The sequence below is a fragment of the Camelus dromedarius genome, chromosome 2 (assembly GCF_036321535.1).
Source record: "Camelus dromedarius isolate mCamDro1 chromosome 2, mCamDro1.pat, whole genome shotgun sequence".
In the NCBI taxonomy this organism is placed as follows: domain Eukaryota; kingdom Metazoa; phylum Chordata; class Mammalia; order Artiodactyla; family Camelidae; genus Camelus; species Camelus dromedarius.
The window spans coordinates 27,157,708-27,178,358 of NC_087437.1; the positions used below are offsets into that span (position 1 = coordinate 27,157,708).

General features: G+C 46.3%; 1 protein-coding gene across 1 annotated transcript; it reads right to left on the minus strand.

Moving 5' to 3' along the window:
* Window positions 1-1,494: 1,494 nt before the first annotated feature.
* On the minus strand, window positions 1,495-19,311 carry SIAH2 (siah E3 ubiquitin protein ligase 2). Its single transcript, XM_010986830.3, has 2 exons — window positions 18,407-19,311; window positions 1,495-3,073 (listed from the first exon to the last, which is right to left on the minus strand). The coding sequence occupies exons 1-2, from the start codon at window positions 18,821-18,823 to the stop codon at window positions 2,516-2,518; spliced, it is 975 nt and encodes a 324-aa protein (XP_010985132.3). The 5' UTR covers window positions 18,824-19,311; the 3' UTR covers window positions 1,495-2,515.
* Window positions 19,312-20,651: the final 1,340 nt, after the last annotated feature.

The following is a 20,651-nucleotide window of genomic DNA, read 5'->3' on the forward strand; positions in this document are numbered from 1 at the left end:
TTTCTATCAAATTAGAATATAGAATTAGGACATGAAAGAGAAAATTTTTTTTAAAAATATGGTACATAAGTGGACCATGTGATGAGTTTTGACAAATGCTTATCTCTGCATTTTAAGTTGCATTTGCAGTCAGAGCTACATAAAAGGAGATTTTATTTACATAACCTTTTTTGCTGTTTTTCACTTCCTCTTAAAAAAGGGAATAACCTGGGGATTTTTGTTTATTTTCTGGCAGAAGATGCTTAGTTTCCAAAAAGGAGAGTGAAAGTTAAGTTTACAGATTTCCAGTGACAGAAATTACACGGAGCTAGATAACAATGGAAAGTAAAAGTATAAAGTTTGGTTGCCTGAAACTTTATTCTCCTTTGTTAAGTTTCTAGAAACATGTCTGAATTGGGAGTTGGGAAGTCTTCATTCTAGAATCATTGCTGCCTGTAATGCTTAACTGTGTGACTGTTGACCCCTCACTTTCTCTCTTTGGACTGAAAAAAAAAAAACCTAACATTTTATGCTTGTGGAATAGCTTGATTCTACTGTCTGCACCTTTATGGTCTTTTAATTATAGCTTTACCCTTTGGTACCTTGTTGACCAGTTGTTCCTAATTTCTTCTGTCGTGTAACAAGGAGCGTTAGGTATGGCCACGAAGGGATGGTGACAAGCTAGGCTACTTTATGCACAGAACACGTTGCCTGGGTGTCTGCGTGCACTGGACAGCCACACCTGGACAGCTCTGTCCCGGAAGGTCAAAGTCCACCTGCTCCTGGATCCTAGTTTCACCTCCACAGATTCCTCCATAAACTGGCTTGAAGTGTGACTTTCCTAGTGACAAAAATTGTGGTTTTTATTCATTTACCAAACATGGTTTAAACATCTTCTTCTGTTCAAGGCACTGCTTCTTTACCTTTATATGAAGAATAGTCTTGAAGATAAGTTACTTTAGCTATTCCTTAACCATCAGAACTCTATCCTGGCTGAAAACTCAGCCCTGCTTCTCACCTAAAAAGCAGAAACTTCTCCAAAGCCATCACTCCCACCTGGTGCTTCTCTGATGCCATTGGGCCACTAATGTAAGCAGTCTTCAATCCTCACCGAGCATTCGGGGCTAAAATTGTGAACTCCTTTGAGAGTTTAGGGACAGGACTGATAGAGTGGGTCACCTTGGTTCAAACCCAGCACTCTGGACATCAGCTTTAGCCAAGCCTCTTCCTTCTGATTCTGTAAAACAGGAGAAATACTCTCCTTCCATCAGCGTTGGCACCAGCAGGCAGAAAGAGCCCCTCCAAGGAGACCTGGCACAACAGTGACACTCCATGGTTCAGAGAAGGGAGTCTGGATCCCCGTGCTGCCTCTGACCCGTGCCATGACCTTGGATGAATGACTGTGTCTTCCTGTGGAAACAGTGAGCGCTCCAAGCCCAGGGTAGTGTACCTGCACACAGTAGGTTTCCAATAAACACATATTGTATATTCCACTCAGAAGATGAAGCATGACAGTCATTTTTGGAAAATATTTATTAAAAAACTAAAGTGAATGTGGCAAAAAAACAAACAAAAAAACCAACCCAACACATACCTTTAAATAGCAAGCATATGACACTGGTTATAAAGCTTTTCCAACTCTACTGATCTAGTCTTTCTCACCAACTAAGTCCAGAAGGGCCTCCGAGGGAAGCCACGTGTAAACAGGTGATCTGCACTAGTGATGAGCAAAAACTGCGTGAGAACTATCGACGGCCATCTGACTTGCTTCCCTAGGCAACCCACCCCGAACACAAGAGAGTGACCAAATCTCAGGAGTGTGTTCACAGGGATCTGTAATTCTAGGTTTAATCTGGGGGGCGGGGGGGGGGGCAGGGCGGAGGAAATAGTAGAAAGACAGACAGTATCAGTAGAGGGCAATCTTAGAGCACCTTTAAAATCTGGACCCTTCTCCACAGTTTAACCCAGTGAGTCTCAAATGTGACTGTTGAGGAGAATCACCTGATGAGATTGTTAAATTTGCAGGTGCCCCCAAATGTATGTTGAAGCTGAGCACGCAAGTGATTCTACGCCTACTGGTTAGCCATCTGGTTTGAGAAACACTGTTTAAAATGTGTTAAAAACCATTCCTACCCCCTAAACATGAGATAAGAGTACAGTCAACGAATCTGGCGATAGTCACTGTGCTGTTGCCAGCTTGGAGGGACCAGGTACAGGGAGGCAGGCAGGAAGGAGCCTCCAACTCCTAACGTTCTGGTCTCTAGGGGCCTGAGCCACCGGTCAGGTGCGGGAAGTAAATAAAATGTAATTAATAAAGTCGATTTTGGATCACAGAGTGACCTCCAAATGACTAACCGGCCAATCCCATCCATCCCAGTTTAATGAACTTCGTTGGGCTGGTGCCAGATGGGACACTGCTGTTTAAACAGAACACGGGGTAACCGTGGGTCTTGACTGGTGAAGACATAGTGAATAAAACCTCTATAAAAACCTTTATTAACACATAAGAGTGCTACGCCCAGATAATTTCGGTGCATCACGGACAACACGTAGAAATAGTCACATTGATTCCAAGGTTCCCATTATCTGCAAAAAGATGGGCTATGGCCGTGTCAAAAACCAGGCAGTCGCTGTTCATGATGGCCGCGGACACGCCGTCATGGATGGACCGGGGCGTGGCCTCCCAGGTCAGTCTCCTCCGGTTCCCATTCAGCTCCAGTCTGTAGGCAAAGTTCTCCGCCTGCTTGCGGGTGCCGATGAGCAAAACGATGGCAAAGAACTGCTGGTGGCCCTCATACTTCTCTTGTTTCTCCAGAACCAGCATGAAGTGATGGCCGAAACATGACTGCATCATCACCCAGTCGACAGCCCCTGGCAGGTTAATGTCTGTGGCCAGAAAGACGATGTCTTCTCCCTGAAGGGTGGTAATGCTCTTGTGGGCGTGCATGAGATGGGACATCACGGCTTCCAGGGACCCCTGCCATTTGCAGGACGCACCGGGACAAGGGCATGAGTAGGGACGGTATTCACAGATGTCTTCATGCTCCGGCTTCTCCGTGTGGTGCAGGGTCAGAGAACAGCCCGTGGTGGCATACTGCGGGGACAGGAAGAAACACAGTGAGACCTGGGACCTTCTCCAAACCTCTGTGGGTGGGTGCAGACCGCTAAGAGTATCCACCCACCCAGGTCTCCGAGACTTAAACTTTATTCTCATTTCAATGACTTTTGCTCCAGATGAGTTAAGTATTGAAGACTGAAAGTCTCGGTGCTTGTTCATCATCCATACTGCCGTGCGCGACATCAGAGGCACATCCTAAACCAGGAGTGAACTGCATTCCTGCCCGCATTCCAGCACTCTTAAAAACACGAGAACTCAAGCATTCTTACTAGAAACGTCTCCAACAAAATTGTGGCACCGGCCCTAGAAAACCTGGCCTTTCCCTTATTTTCTGTGAATTTAAAGAATTTTAAAGGGAATTTAGATTTGCTAGGGGTAAGGCAAAGGATATATGGTATCTGGTTTTCGCCTATGGGCGGTTCTGCAGATAGTGTGACTCCTCTCCATCGCCCCCCTCTACTTCTTGGTTCAAATTGTGACCAGCAGGCAGGCTGTGGGAAGGCTGCCCTGGGGTCCCTGCTCTTGCTGCTAGAGTGACCGGCCCAGGTCAGGGGAGGGCTGGAGACCCCTCACACTGCTAGAAATATGACCTCCCCTTCCTTACCTTTTATCCTCCCTGACCCTGAGGGGTGGGGTGGCAAAGAACTGCTGGTGGCCCCAAATGTATGCTCTGAACGTACCCTTTGGGAGAAAGGAAATCACATCCAACAACTAGTTAACTTGGGAGACTGCTGATCCAGTGTGGTTCCAGTCATTGGAGGTAAAAATGAGAAGGGCCTCACCCTCCTCAAAGCCTGAGGGACTTCCCCCAGGCCCCTTCCTCAAGTCCACATGGACATCTCTTCATGACCAGGCACGTCAGGCCGTTGGGACAGGCCCAGGGGGAAGGAGAACTAAAGTGGGTCCTGGAGTGGGCACCTGTCCTAGATGGGTTTTCTGACAGTCTGTCCCTCAAATGCTGCCTTCATAGGGTGGGAACAAAATTTTTTTCTCCCTTGTGCTTAAGATGACATTCCTGATGGATAAATCACATCTGTCATGAGAAAAGACCGTACCAGAAGGAATTAGACTTCTGCACCCAACCTTCATGAGAATGACCATGTTAATTCCCAGACACCAGATGGAGAATCAGCCCACGAGTAGGCACTTGCCCAGAGTATTACGCTGTTGTTCTGCAAAGAATAAGGAAACCTAAATGACCTTTTCAGGTGAAACCAGAAGTTAACTTCATGCCCCTCGAGCCCAGAGTGGCAGGTACAGTTTGGGTTCCCCCACCCTCAGCTGAGACACAAAGACACCAGATGAGGGCAGGGCCATGTCATTTTTCTAAGATGCTGTGTCCAGTGCTAACACAACAAAACAAAAGAAAACCTCACAGCCGTTTTTGCTTCTCCCTACCCTGCCTTAGGGAATAAACCCCTTATAAACTTTAAGTAGGTCAAGTTCTAATCTTTCCAGCTGAATTCATCACTGGCAACGCGCAGGCACCGGGCACCTTCTCTTTATGAGACCCTAAGTTGTAGTCCCAGATAAGCTGTAGTCACGGAGCAGATACAGAGCAGAGATGGCAGTCAGCACCCTTAGGGAGCGGAGTCTCCCCTAGTAAGGAAGAAGAGGGTGGCTTAAAGAGAGAAATGCAGCTCCTCCCTCCTCAGTACCTCAACTGAATTATAATGGGCTTCAGTGGAAATTGGCAGAAATAGTTCACTGTTACTTACTTTGCCCATAGGAATTGCTGATTCATCTTTTAAAACCATGGACTAATTTGAAAAGCATGGGCATAAAAATGTAATCAGAAGGAGAAACAAATTTATTTATCCATATATATTTATAGTTTGTGTTCCTAACAGTGTAAGGCCCTGAAAGACAAATCTCTATTACCTGTGTTTTAAATCTAGGGTGAGGCTCGGAATACAGAGCCTTCTGAGGATGTTCTTCTGTGAGTGATGGGTGAGGCATTTCTGCGGAGTGTTTAAAACACTCATCCACACATAAATAGCAGGAATTAGTCCAGAGCCTGGCAGATTTCCTGGCTGAAACAAGCCCTTAATATTTGGATCTGCAGACCTTTCAGAATGGGCTGTTTACCACAGCTGCCCAGGAATAATTCCAGGAACGAGATGAACTTTGGCACAGAGCGTTCAGAAAAGTACCACCTGCACCTCCTCCCCAACCCAAAGCCCCAAACCAGTCCATGTTCACGAACTCAAATGTATGGCAAATATCATCTAGCAATCATTTTAGAACTTTCTTGTGTAACTCAGGTAGAAATATTTACGTTCAGAATTACTGGTTTGCCTTACAAGTCACACACGCTTCCTTCAGCCCAAATACCGAGAACAGGGGACCTCCCCAGATTACACAAATAGGAAAGGCATTACTTAGCATCTGTGTGGACAGTGACCTTATGAAAAGATCTTGCTACAGCCTTTATGAACTTAAACAAATAGAATTTTAAAGTGTGATGTGCTTACTCTGCTTTTTCTAAACAAGCTGAACTTTAATGCCAGTCTGTTCCTTCTCTTTTCCATCATGGGTGAGGGCGTGTCTTCATGACCACTGGCACCACTGTTATGACAACTGGATTAGAGACGATCTCTAAAAAGAAAAGATCTAAACTTTAAACATGCGTGTGCTCACACACACATACACATGCACTTGTGTACCACATGCCTCACACTTGTGACAACAGTCTTGCCATTGTTCTGGAATGATGTTCTTGTTACCTACATTAGGGGCACTCTTCCGGGGATCAGAGGGCAGGCTTCAGGGTGTATGAACTGACTAGGTACCTCTGAGCAGTAAACCCAAATCGTGCTGGTCCCTGGGCTTGTGTTCTCCTGGTGAGCAGTCGGGGTTTCTCAGGGCTGCCAACCTCTGCTGGAGGGAATCAGCTGCAGATGCCCATGTGGTGTTTGCTGTCGGGGTTGGGAGGACATACCATGCACCCATAAACAGCTCAAGTACATCAGAAACACAGGTGACTACGCAAAGGAAGACCAGGGGGTATGCCACAGGTGATTTCAAAGTAGGGACAGACTGAGGAAGCGGGAGTAAGGAAAGCTTCACTGTGGACAAAGTGGATTGTGGATGGAGTAGTTCCATCCGGCCTGAGCACAGGCTGAGTGGAGCAGACAGTGGTGATAAAACCTAAATGAGCAGGCGGGTCCAGGTTCCGTCGGGGCCTTCACCGACAATTTATTTTCAGGGTCTCTCTACAGCAGCACTGTTGATAAACAAAGACCAGCTAAGTCTTGGTGTGGGGGGTTCTGCCCTGCACTGGATGATGTTTACTAGAATCCCTGGCCTCTACCCACCAAATGCCAGCATCTTCTCCCCGCCCCCAACGCAGTGCAACCACACACGTCACGGGCACGGCCAAGGCCAAATGTCTCCCGGGTGGCAAAATCACCCCAGTTGAGAGCCGCTGATGTCAACGAATGACAAAACCTGGCTGGGCAGCGCACTTACAGCTTTGAAAAGGGGCCGCACGTCCTCTAGGAAGCAAGTCTGCTTGGTCACCACCCTGCCCCATGGGTGCTACCCAGGGTAGCTCAGGAACACAGCCCTGACACCCAGCCCTGATTGCACAGCACGGAGGGAGGCTGGGGCACTGGTTCCACCCGTTTCACAGACCCACTGACTCATCCCGGCCACGTGGTCATCCGTGGCCACACCAGGGTCAGAGCCCTGCGTTTCCTGATCCTCCGCTGCTATTTCTCTGCACAGGACAGTTTAGGAATCAAAGAACCAATCTTTCGAGAAAAAGAAACAATTTCCATCTGCCTTGACCATCCCTTTCCTGCCACACCCCCAACCCAACACACACAAAAACCCAGGGTCCGCAAATACACTGCTTCTGAAAGCGGGTTCGGTGATTAACTTTTTCCTTGGTTTGCAAGGGGAAAAACAGCCCTGGAAGCAGCCCTCCCTAAGGAGTGGGGCGGCAGTATCGCACAAACAAGTACCCAGTAATTGGGCCCTCCCAGCCTTCTCTGGCATCTGGCGAGGAAGTCCTGAGGTTTCACTTTTCACACTCTGGCTGGGGCCTGCCCACCAGACGGGAGGGTTCAGACTGGGATGCCTGTTTTCCTTCAGATGCCCGGGTTCTTCCCTGCGTACTCTTGTTCCCAAGGTAAAGCACCTGGGCCGCTTTGCAGAGGGCTGCCTGCGGCCTGGGACACGTCCATTGTTACAAACGAGATTTTTCCACCGGGAAATACCTGCTCGTTTCCCCCGGCGCTGGGGTGGGGTTTACTTTAAGCAGACCTCTCTTGGGGGGAGCCAGCCAAGACACGGCCACACACAGAAGCCCAAAGCTAGACAAGAACGTGGGGAGTGGGGAGATGGCCCAGCAGAGTGACAAACAAAACCATGTTGAAATAACCTCTCTGACTTCTTTTTAGAAACTTTTCACATTGCAGTGGCTCAAAAGTCCTGTGCAAACATGTTCTGCCGTAAAGAGTGTGTGACCTGGTGCATTTTGAAAGCTTTGCAGAAAGCAATAAATAGTGCCAATTCTTTTCCTGAACATGGGGTTTGAAGGTTGTTTTATTTAAGCTGGAATTTTGAAAAGGTTTTTCTCTTTTTGGCATTGAAACCCCTTTAAACACAAACACGACGTGGTACGTCAGAAACAGTCAAATACTAGACACCTGTTATTTGCCTAAGAAACAGACACATTGTATTTTTTTACATAATGAGTATATAAACAGAATTCTTAGCCTGGGTGCTAGTGAAGGTCATGGATCCTGTGACTGGTTTAGAATGAGTCTTTTAACCTCTTTAATTAAATATGAGTCCATGCAATTCAAGAACAATTTGGTGAACTCCAACAATCAACAGTCTAGGACAATGGAGGCGCCAGGAACAGAAGCATGTCCCTCACGAGGACTGTGCAGGAACCACCCTGCCTCCACCTGCCTACCTCCTAGGAAACGGGGACATTTATTAGCAAACTATCTGCCAGCACCTCAAATGAGAATGTCTCAGGGAAAACAAAGCACAATAGGTATTTTGTTGTTGATGCTTATAAACTTTTTTGAATTAAATACAAGAAATGACCTTGTCTTGGAGTAAGCCAAAGCAAACTGCACTTTCTTTCAATGTAAATAAGCAGTAATCATCACAGGATGCACACTGACGGCCAGATGCAATATATGACCCTGGACTGCAAAACCAGAATTGCTACAAAGGGCATTACTGGGGCAGCCACTGAAATTTGAATATGGATTGAAGATTAGATAGGAATATCTGCTGCATATCACATTTCCTGATTTTGGTAACTTACCATAATTACATAGGGAAGTGTCCTTTTGTTTTAAAAGAGAAACAGCGGCAAGAGAAACAGCGGCGTATGTATGGGTAAAAGGGCAGGATGCTTACAATTTCCACTCCATTTATACATTTATATGTATAAATGGAGAGAACACAAAAGATAAAGTGGGGCAAAAGGAAGCAACTGGTGAATCTGGATAAAGGGCATATGTGAATTTGTTGTACTATTACAAGTGTTGTATACATTTTTTTAAACTTTTTTTATTGAGTTATAGTCATTTTACAATGTGTCAAATTCCAGTGTAGAGCACAATTTTTCAGTTATACATGAATGTACATATATTCATTGTCACATTGTTTCGCTGTGAGCTACCACAAGATCTTGTATATATTTCCCTGTGCTATACAGTGTAATCTTGTTTATCTATTCTGCATATGCCTGTCAGTATACATTTTAAATCATGTAAAAAACACATTAAAGAATCCAAGGACTAAGCACACTTATCCTTCATGAGATAGAGATTCCTTTTGCAGAGCTGGTTGAATGAATTAAGTTTTACCATAATAGTGTTATTTTTTAAAAGAAAATATACTTTTAACGATATATTTACATGTAAATGCAACTAATAATAGAACCTCTTGGGGCTCATTTTAGTGAACCAATAAAATTTTGCAGTGTAGACATCAATTGTTATAATTATCAACACTTCTCAGACACCTATAGAAGACAAAACCTTCTCCATTCCTCCTTCTAAAGGTCTGTGGGGCACCTGAGCAATCTATAGCCCTGGACTACAGTTTCCAGTTTCATTATCCACCACTCTCAGTGGTCCAAGGGAAACTCCTATTTGATTCCAGATGACCTGAGAGAGGAGCTCTAGGAATGAACCTTACCCACACCTGCTTTTTTCCTGTACAGGTAAACCTCTTTTAGCACTGGGAAAGTGAATGGAGTCAGAGTTAGATGAGTTCAATGGGAAGGATGGATTCCTGGCAGTGTAGCTTATTACGTATGATCAGTAGATAATAAGAGGCTATTGGTTGAAGTTTCTATTTTCTCAACATCCTTTAGACTTGTTCAAATGGGATTTGTGCCTAAACCTAGTCTAGACCCATGTTGTGGTTAAAACTTACATTTTAGTCCATCAACAGATGAATGGATAAAGAAAATGGGGTGGAGAGATATACACACACACACACACACACACACACACACACACACACACACACACACACACACGATGGAATGCTACTTGGCCATAAAAAAGAATGAAATAATGCTATTTGCTGCAACATGGATGGACCTATAGATTATGAAGTATGAGTAAACTAAGTGAAGACAAAGACAAATATCATATGATATCACTTATATGTGGAAGCTAAAAATGATACAAATGAATTTATTTACAAAACAGAAACAGATTCACAGACATAGAAAACAAATTTATGGTTACCAAAGGAGAAAGGGTGGGCAGTGATAAATTAGGAGTTTGAGATTAGCAGATACAAACTACCCTATATAATAATAGGGTGGGGGAGGGTATAGCTCAAGTGGTAGAGTGCATGCTTAGCATGCATGAGGTCCTAGGTTTAATCCTCAGTACCTCCTCTAAAAATAAACAAACCTAATTACCTTCCAACCCCCGCCAAAATATTTAAATAATACAATAATAAATAAAACATTTAAAAAATATATAGTAGTAGATAAACAACAAAGTCCTACTGCATAGTACAGGGAACTATATTCAGTATCTTGTAATAACATATAATGCAAAAGAATATGAAAAAGTATATATGTATATGCATCACTGAATCACTATGCTGTACACCAGAAACTAATACAACATTGCAAATCAACTATACTTCAATTAAAAAAAATGTACATTTTAAACTAGTAGTTACACTTAAGTTTTACCACTTTCTAAAGCGACTTTTAACAATCCAAGCTAGCTCTTTTGTGACTAAAAATGTTTTTAATCTATTCCCAAAATATCACTGAATGATTATAGGTTATTTTCCGATTAATTTATGGATCTATTAACTTTGTTCATTCACTTACTGATTTATTGCCTGCTTCCTGCCCATCCAGTATTTGTTGGTACATGAATAAATACTAGGTTTATCTGCAGAGGATGGCTGTTCTCCACCATGTTAATTTTACTTTAATTAAAAGTCTTACTGTGGAACTGTGGATTAAAAAAAAATTCAATAGACCCTGAGATCATCTAAGGAAAAACATGTATTTTAGACTTCAGTCACTCTAGGTTTGTTTTGTGATTTTTGATAAAGGCATTTCCCATACTTTATTTACATGAACTATCTGGGTAGGGGTGTTTAGAGCTTTTCTGAAAACTTACATAGATGGGGAAACAAGGATGCTGTTGTCATTTTGATGGCTGTAGTCTCTCTTGTTTAAAAATGTGTTTACAGTCACGGGTAGAGTAGCTGTGATTAGAACTCAAGTGCCCAGTGTCCTGTGTGACCTTGGATTGAGCCTACCAACCACGTACTGGACCTCTGAGTGGGTCTATAAAACTATAACTCAGCCCTTCACTGTCATTAACAGTGGATAAATTCAGACTTGGGCAACAGGAGAAAGTGAAGTGTCTTCTTGTGACTTAATTATAATATTCAACCTGCATCTGTGTCTAGCATCCTTCCTCTAAGAACCTTTGCGGATTTTCACTTCACTCAAATGGTAAATTCCTCACCTCTGCTATGAGGTAGTGCAGAGTCATAATTAGCGGCTCATAGTACAGTAAGAGTTTCACAGATAATAATATGAGAAGACAGTGTCTCTCTACCTAAATTGTCACACAGTGGTCAGACTAAGAAAATATTGGTATTTGACTTCATAAACTTTCTCCTGGAAAAGGCAATGCTAGTTGAAATCTGGGGCTCAAAAATTCCTCGTTTGTGTATGAAAAGTCGACAAGCCCCATGTGACAGAGAGCTTTCTTACTAAAGGTGTTTTGGTGGAGGCCTTGTCATATTATCGCTGTCATCTGAGAACATCCTGCTATTGGGGAGGGGAGCATGTGTGCATCTGGCCTTACAAAGACTCTTTGGGCTGGCAGGGGTTTATTTTTAATCTTAGAAATGTTAAACAAAAGTTGACTTTTGACCAAGTGTACTTTCTCATCTGACCATAGCCAGAGCTAGCAGGCAACCCCACATTGTCTTGGAGAACCAGTTTTGTCAGGTCCCTTCCAAGTCTCTGTTCAAGCAAACAAAAGCACTTTAAAGTCGGAGCCAGAGTCAGAGGCTTTATGCTGGGCTAGCAGTGCTTTGCCCAGCCTTTTTCCATACACCCTTACTGTTCTGTGCCAGGCTCCCACCTACATAATCACAGTAACTGCCCTGCCTACCTTTCAAACACTGCTACATCCCTCAAGACTCTATTTCTCAACAAAAGCAACTTAATTCACAAGATGACTGAAATGGAAGGGTTGCCAGATTTAGCAAATGAAAACACAAGCAGCCCAGTATATCCCAGGCAACATTTGGGTTATACTTACACCCTCAAAGATACTTATCTGAAATTCAAATTTAACTGAGCATCCTGTATTTTACCTGGCAGCTCTAGTAAGAGGCCCCTTCTGGTACCACTGCCATCCCTCCAGAAGCCATGATGTAAGCCTGGACTGGGAAGGAGGATCTGTTCCTCAGCAGGGTGGAGTGGGCAGCAGAAAAGGCAAGAGGTTGAGATGGAAAAGACACCATCTGGAGATTCTGCTCCCTAGACTTACAAACTTTGGGCAAATCTCTTAGGGGGAATGCTAACCATGTCCTGTTTCCTTTACAAAGCACCTAGGAGGATAATATGAGATTATATACCCAGTTCAGACCAGGTGAACAACATTTTCTACCAGCACTGGCCACCCACATAACCCCATCAGGATCTCCCATCCCTTCCTTCTCCGTGGGCATGCTGCTGCTCGGCCTTCTTAATGCAGCTCTGACACCACCACTAGGGAGGCCTCCAGACTCCTCTGCTCCTACAGCTTCAGAAGGGATCTGCTGGCACATCTCTCTCCACAGTTAGAGTTTTAGAAGGACGAGATAGGAGGGAAGGCGATGCTGGCTAGGTTGATGGTTTGCAGCAAGAGGGCTTGGAGCTGCAGGAGATTCCAAGGCAAGGATGAGTCTGAAGAAAAGTTGGTGGGTCATCAGGATAGGCCAACTCTGGTCCAATGTACCATCAGAGAGAAAAAGCAGGTAGGAGTGTTAAGAAAAGCAAAAGGGTAACACCTACTGCTGGTGATGCTCCCTTCCTCCTTTTTCTCCCTGATGGAGCATCAGGCCAGAGTTGGCGCCTCCTGATGTCCCACTAACTTTTCTTCAGACCCACCCTTGCCTTGGAATCTCCTGCAGCAGACTTGATGAAATTCTGCTAGAGACTTTTCAGTATCTCTCCTAAGCCTTAAGTACACTCAGTAATACAAAAACATACTTGATCAGGAAAGCTTTTTAGCTTTGTTTTCCTTCTCAGGATGTCTGTCCAGAGAGGAAGCACATTCTAATGCCCCAGGTGTGAGCACACGCCCCACGACTCAGCGGCAACACCCAGGGACCCTGAATGCTGGCGTTCACTTTGGCAAACGCGAACCTCCTACGTGCCCCTCTCAAGGAGTGAGTGTGAATGGGAAATGCCACTGTTTACAAATTTTTTTGGGTGTACAAATGTGGCTCTTAAGGTATTTTACACCGAAGGTCTTACGAGAGTCATAGGGATATAGCACTTTCTGTGGAGCTTCAAAACCGGGCAAATTTAATCCAGTCCTAGGCTGGGGACTCCGTAGGCCAGACTTGCTGTCCCTCTCGGTTCTCCTCCATTCCGACTGTTCTAGAGATCAACTTAAAGTTAAAAATGATCTGCTCTGGTTCCAGGCAGTGGTGACCTGTGAAAATCTGTGGCCAATTCTGTGTAGAAGCAGCATTCAGCTTTAGTACGCTTTCCTAGCATTCCAGTGCTTCTGTTCTTGATTTTCCTCTCAAAAGCTGTCAGTTTGGTTCTTTCAAATCTTGAGCCTCACTGGAAATGCACGTGGACCCCGGTGTTTGCCAGTACATGCTTTTTTGAGCCAACTTGGTCAACTTCAGCTAGCAGTGAGGGCAGCAGGGACAATTTCCAAACGATTTTGTCTTCTGGGAAGTTTTAAAGTTAAGAAGAGATCTTTGAAGTGGTTTTGGCAAATCGGCTTATCCCCTCAGACTTTTGGTGATAGATCACCCATCACCTAGCAGCCACTCTAATCCCACCCATCTTCCATCTGATTTGGTGAAGGAGAAGCCCTCTCCAGCACTTGTAATCCGATCTCAGAGCACCCACCAGCTAGGGGTTATCTCTGTTCTCTGCAACTGATGAACAAACAGGCCCAAGGATGTGGTAACTGGACTGAGGTCATACAAAGCCAGGATAGGAACCTAGTTCTGTCTCCTGCCCAGTGCCTGTTTTCCTTGGACAGCTTACTAGTTTCCAAAATTTCAGGGCAAAAAAAAAAAAAAAAAAAAATCCTTGGTAAAATCATTTAATCCAACTCTTTCTCTTAAAAACACTCTGGTGCAAAGAAATAGACTGACTTATACGTCAAATGTCTCGTCACTAGAACAACAGTTCCTGTCTCCTAGAGTCCTAAATGTTGGCATTTTCTCTCGGCAAAATAGAGATGAAAAGAGAACATCCCCTACAGCTGGGGGCTATCAGAGTTCCAAAGTTCACATATGCTCAGAGTTCAATGAGAACTTCCAGGCTTTTTAAAAGAGATCTAGATCAGAGGCTGCACACTAGCAGTTGGAATTTGATCTGCAGACACAGTTGGTTTGGCCTGCAAGTGCTGGCTTTAAATTTGAATTTGGCCAATGTCAAAAAACAAACAAACAAACAAACAAACAAAGATATTTAACATTCAAAAAATTCAGAGTTCTGGCTTTTCTTGAAAAAATCCAAAGGTCTGGCATGGCTGCATCCACATTCCCACCCCTGCCAGTGAGCCAAGGCTGGGCAGAAGTTGCTCTCTTTGGAGGTGGCAGGTGCTGTCCGGCTCCCAGCCATCTCCACTTCCCCTGAGGTCACCTGAACCCTGAGGGTCACGTGTCAGATGCAGCTGCCTCCCTCCCTTACATGACCTTTCCCTGCCAGTATTTAAATGTATTCTTTTTTTAAATTTAATTTTTAAATTTTTCTAATGAAGGTACTGGGGATTGAACCCAGGACCTCGTGAATGCTAAGCATGTGTTCTACCATTCAGCTGTACCCACCCCACCCCCCTGCTGGTACTTATAGTTTTCCTCCACTGGAGTAAATGAGTCCACACTGAGGAGCTTTTAACTTTCAATGGGGTTCTCTGATTTGACCTTTTTTTTTTTTAAAGGAACACAGCACTGTCAAAATCCAGCAGTAGGTAAGACTTGTCTGGCCGAGGCTTTCTAGTTTCTAGTTCAGTAATTATTTGGAGATAAGGCTGCTAGAAACTTGTAGAGGAGGGCAAAGAAAAAGTGGAAAGAAAATGTCCCATAGTGTAAGCAGGCTGGAGTGGTTTAGCATTTCCCACAGTTGTGGAGAAAAATACTGGGCTGGTATTAAAACACATTGTTAAGTGGTAGCACAAACGTGTCAGCCTTCACTTCTGCCCCTGTACCCACGCTCCCTTGAGGTGTGGGTTTGAGATAAGGGAACAGGATGTCAAACCTTCTCAGGCGTGGCACAGGCCATTGGATGGACTAAAAATACCACAAGTGGAGAAGAGCCACACTCTGACAGAGATCCTTTTTTTAACAGGAGACCTGAGCTAATAGTGCATGTGGTGCCCTCTATCAAAGGTGCTGGCAGGACTCTAGCCTTTCATTAAGTGACTCCACACCTCCGTGAGGAAGCTATGTGGCAACACATCCGTTTTGGGGCCAACCGAAGCATGAGCTCTTCAGAGCTGTGATGAAATCTCCCCAAATATTAAGTTAATATTACGTTTGTAGGCTCTTTCCCCCAACCCCCAGCCCGATCTTCCCACCCCACAAACCCTACAAAATTTCTGCCAATGAATTTTATAGTCAGCATGCATGTTGTCTCACTGGGATGTGTCCATCTGGTGAACTCATCTAGGTCAGGTGATTCTGTTACTGGTGTCAACCTCAAGTTATGATGTGGAGCCTTGGAGTATAACCTCAGATTCAAAATCCCTATATAGTGAGTAGTACAAAGGTACACCCATGTGCCTTCAGGATGCAAGTTTATGGGCTGGTTCACTGTGTGATCTTTGTTAAGTCATTTAACCTCTCTACAGGCATGTGTTTTGTCACCTGAGAAAAAGAAAGGCAGACTCATAAAAGGTGACCCACGCAAAGAAGCTGGCATGCACAGGTCCTCCCTTCTTGTCATGGAATGCTGGAAGCTACAGGTCCTTGGAAGTTGAGCAGTCCCATCTCTTCATGACAGTTGAGGACATCAAGGCCCCCAGAGGTGGTCTCTCAGGCAAACAATGGCAGTGCCAGGCAACTCCTGAGACCTGGGTTCTGGTATTTTACCCAGCATTGGTTTTCTCACATGAGCCAGCCCATGAGAGAGACTCAGCAGGTAGGGACAGTGACAAGGCAGTCCCTATGATTTCTAGTGCGAGCTGAAGGGCTAGCTATGCAGACCTCCATTTTGCTAAAGTTCTCCATAGGCCTCACCACTCCCTATCGCTCTCAGCCATCTTGGTTGCTTGCTGGGCCTCTGTATACATCCAGGTTGGGTTCAGCCAAACTCACTGGCTGAGTTGCCCTGTCAGTAGTCTGGATTACTGATCAACCAAAGTTGAGGCATGCAAACGCCAGCTTTATAAATCTCACAGACAGGCATACACACAAAAGTGGCCCTCCAGATCACTTTCTAAGCTTCGTTTCTGGTCCATAGGCAGATGGTTGACCCTGTTTAATTCCGGCTTGCAAAGTGATGGCTTTGTCCATCTACAGTCTTACAGAATGGGAACTTTAAAAATCACTGGCATGTATAGAAATGCCGGGCACCCCTGGTTACCAGTAGAACTCTTCAAGAAAGACTTCACTAGCATGTGACGCATTAGGAGAGAACATACGATTCAACAGGAACGAGAATTCTGAATCCTGAAAGTGAAACTTCACATTTCATACAGCTTGTTATGACTTCCCTTTCTCTATGGAGCCACACAATGTGCTTATGATACTACTTTTTAAAAATAAATTACGGATAGCTGACTGATAGCAAATGCTCATTTGTGAACTGTAATTCATTTAAAGTCATGTCTTCTGTTAGCCTCTGAAGGTCTGGGGGAAAGTGAAAGGCTGAGAAGACAGCACCCCAGAAATCCTGAGGGGCATTCCCCACCCCCTCACCCAGCCCCCACAATAGATCTCAAACCTCAAATATCCACTCTTATGGCAACTATCACCAAATCTTCTCTTGATGACTAAGCTGCCACTTTCATGACCCTAAGAAAATTTTGGAAATAGTTTGTCTGCATTTTGTGACAAACTCCTACTGGGCTGGGTGGATTAGTAAGGCTTGTATGAGGAGTGGCTGAAAGCAGAGTAATTTATTAAGGTTGACTGGAAACCCGCAGCCCAAACACAGCTTCAAACCCTTATTTGAGTATGCTATTTTAAACCTGATTTGTGGCAGGGCACAGACCAAATTAAATCACTCATTTTACTGACTTGAGTCCCAAGCTTCAGTTCTCTGGTGGATTATTTTTAATTTAAAAATAAGCTCTTGCCCTATAAAAGCAGGCAGCACCAAGGAGAAACAAGACAGCCTAAGTGGCCCAAGAGACAGAGCAGTTGCTTTTATAAAAAAGCTCAAAAGTGTTAATGACATTATTTCTAAGTTTAGGAAATGAATTTTATGGTAAATTTCTAGGTTATAATGAGGTAATAGAGATAGGTATGTCTCTGAAACTGCTCCTAAAGATTTTGAAATGACACATGTAGGTAAACAGATGTTACAATATGACCATACAATGCAATACTATGCAGCCATTTAAAATACAGTGAAGCAGAGCTAGGTTTCAGACACAGAAAAATATGTGCCATAAAAATTTTACAGCAAGTGGCAGACACCATTTTTGGAGAAAAACTTGTGTCTATGTGTGTGCATATAAACACCTTTCTGACACTTGCATCTATATTCAGCTATATTCAATTATATTCAGCTGCAGAGAGTATATTTATATATGGTTAGGAAAAAACCCTATGAAAATGCACGCTAAACCTAATATTGGTGGTAAAGGAGGCGAGTGGTCTTGGTTTTTAACTTGACTTTTCTTACCTTAGTGGTTTGCATTTTTTTTTGCAAGAGCATTTATAACTTTTTTAACTAAATGAAAAATTAAGTGATGGGCTTTAAATAACTGTAACAACAGCTCCTGCCTGCCCTTCCTATCAAATTCCTGATCAACTCTTGTTTCCACCCCCACTTAGTTAAAAAACACAATTCCCCAGGACATGGAAGGCTAGGGGAGGGAAAGGCGTGGCTTCCAGGGTTTTCTAGTTGCTAGAGGAAAGAAAATAGGCTGTAGGCGCGCCCCCCCCCCTTTTAAGCTACACTCCCGAGGGCTCCCACGTGTCAGGGGTGAGCAGAAGGGAGGCGCAGGATGTAGGAGGAACCCAGTACCAATGCTTCCAAGCCCAGTGCTGGTAAAAGGTGCTTTTAGTTCGCCCTTTCCCGCCCCCCCCGCCAAATCCCCCAAAGATTAGTCAGCCTCCTGGTCCAAGTTTTACTTGAGCGGCCCAGCCTTACCCAGCACACCCACGCCTGCAGAGTACGCAGGCTCCAAGTGGGGTGAGCTGTGATGTGTTCTAACAGCGATCGTGTGCCAGTTAGGCTGGGGTCAGTGCTCGGGCAACTATCAGCCCAGAGCTACTTCCAAAGTGGACAGGTGGGCATAGGGGAGGGTGGACAAAATGTAATTTTTTGCTTAATAAGAGAGATGCCACCTGCCTCTCAGCGCCTGCGAGTGGGCTGGAGGAATCCGGATGGTCGCCGGGTGGAGGTGCGCGGCTGGCACCTGGGCTTACCTTGCAGGGAAACAGAACTGCCGAGGCCACCTTCTCCATAGCCAGATTCCTGATGCTGGGCGTCAGGGCGCCCCTGCACGTCGGGCAGCAGCTCAACTTCTGGCGGCATTGGTTACACACCAGGTGCCCGGCCTGGCACTGCAGGATTGGGGGCAGGACATAGTCAAAGCAGACCGGGCACTCGAAGAGCGAGGTCAGCTCGTGGTGCTGCGGGGACACCGGGCCAGCCCCGCCGCCGCCGCCGGCGCCCGAGATCACCGCCGCCGCGGCGGGCACCGCGGACGAGCCGGGGCCCGCAGCCGAGATGGTGGCGGCGGCCGGGGGCGCAGCCGGGGACGGAGCGTGCTGGGGCTGCGGCGGCGGCTGCTTGCTGCAGGGTTTGTTAGCGCTGGGGCCGGTGGAGGACGGGCGGCTCATCGCGCTCCGAACCAACCATGGAACTGCGGGCGCCTGCCTGCCGCGGGGACGCCGGAGTCAAGGCGGTGCGCGCCCCGCGGGCGGCGGGCTCCGGGGCAACGCCACCGCGCCCAGCCCAGGACCAAACAACAGAGACGGCCCGCGCTGGCGGGCGAGGGAGCTGGACCGCGCTGACGATCTCCGCGGCCCTCGGCGTTCCGAACACCCCTCCGCGCCCTCCCGGCGGCGTCGCGGCCCCGAAGCCGAGCGGTGCGCAGAACTCCGGCCCAGCTGCTCCTGGAACGGCAGCTGACGCAAGCCCCGGGGGCGCGCGCGGACGTGACGCCTGGACACGTGTGCGGCCGCCCAAGCGCGCGGGGACTGGCAGAGCCACCCTGCGCTGGGGCGCCGGCTCCGCCCGACTCCAGCTGGCACGCCGGGGGCCGCCTAGCGCGGGCGCTTCCTGCCGGAGCTGCGGGCCCGGCCCGCGCCAGTGAGCATGCCCGGCGCCCCGCGGCCGCGCGGGGTCTGCTTTTCCGGGTTGCGGAGGGGGCCGCCCTTCGGGAAGGCGTAGCCGAAGTCTTCTAGCCACACCCCGGGGAGCCACGCCGACGCGTCCCGCGGGCGCAAACCAGAAGGACAACTTTAGGCGGGGCGGGGGCTTGTATGGTGGGCGGGGCGGGACGCGGGCACCCTTAGACCGGTCGGAAAAAACCCAGAGGTTTCTCTTCCCTTGGTTGAGTCAGCAGCGTGGGGGAGGCGTGCGGCGGGGCCAGCGCGGTTCTTAGTGTGGAGTGCGGGGTCCGGATCCGGAGCTTTGGGCGAGAGAAGGGCAAGGGGCTCGGGTGGAGTCTGAAGCCGGCGCAGAACCTAGTGCTGGGCTGTTAAGGGTGTTTGTTTGGACCAGTTCGTGGTCCTGCTTCCCAGGGTGGGGAGAAGGTGAGCTCTTTATTATCCGACCTGCCGATGCCCTCTTTGAACTGAGCGCCTCTGACTTGCTAGCAGGCCCAGAAGGGAGTTTGTGGGCAGCGTTGGCTAAAAGGAGAGTTCGAGATCACCAGAATCTAGAAATGCCAGAAATGCGGCTTGGGTCCTGAAGCCCCCGGAAAACAGTGGGTGACCCTCCAATGCAACGCATCCTCCTCTTTGAGATCCCGCTGAAGGCCAAGACTTTGATGCAAGCTGTTGGCGCTTACCCTGCAAGCCCAGCCGAAGTCCTAGAGAGGGCATGACGGCCCAGAGGGAACCACAAGTTAACGTGTACTGTGCGCTCTGAGTTAAATTGCTTTTCTGCATACTTTGAGCCACTGACAGGGGAATTAGGGGAAAGAGCTGCACAGCTGTGAATCGGATGATTCTTTGTAAGAAAAACAGTGGGAAGGAAGAACGGTCAGGACTGGGTGAAGAACGGTGCCCTCCACTTACCGTCTGTGTGACTTTGGACAAGGTCTTTCGTTTCTCTGTGCCTCAATTTCCTCATTTGAACAAGTGGACTAAAAACACTACCTATCTTATAGGTGGGATAATGAGGATTAAATGAGTTTGATATATGCCAAGAACCTGGCCCATCATAGTCACTGCTTAAATGTTAGGTATTATTTTTAAAAATAGTATTAGTTAATGTTTAATATTAATTAATATTGGTGAATAAAATCTGTCCAAGAAATATACTGTTAGAGCCTGGAAGAAAGAAAGTCTAATCTTGTACAGGGCAGCTAGAAAGACTACATGCATGGAATTGGTGGAATTTAATCTAAATCTGAAGAAGGTTAATAGATGTGATGTCATTCATACATTCAGTAAATGTTTCCTGAGCATTTATTATGTACCAGCCACTGTTTGGGCTCTG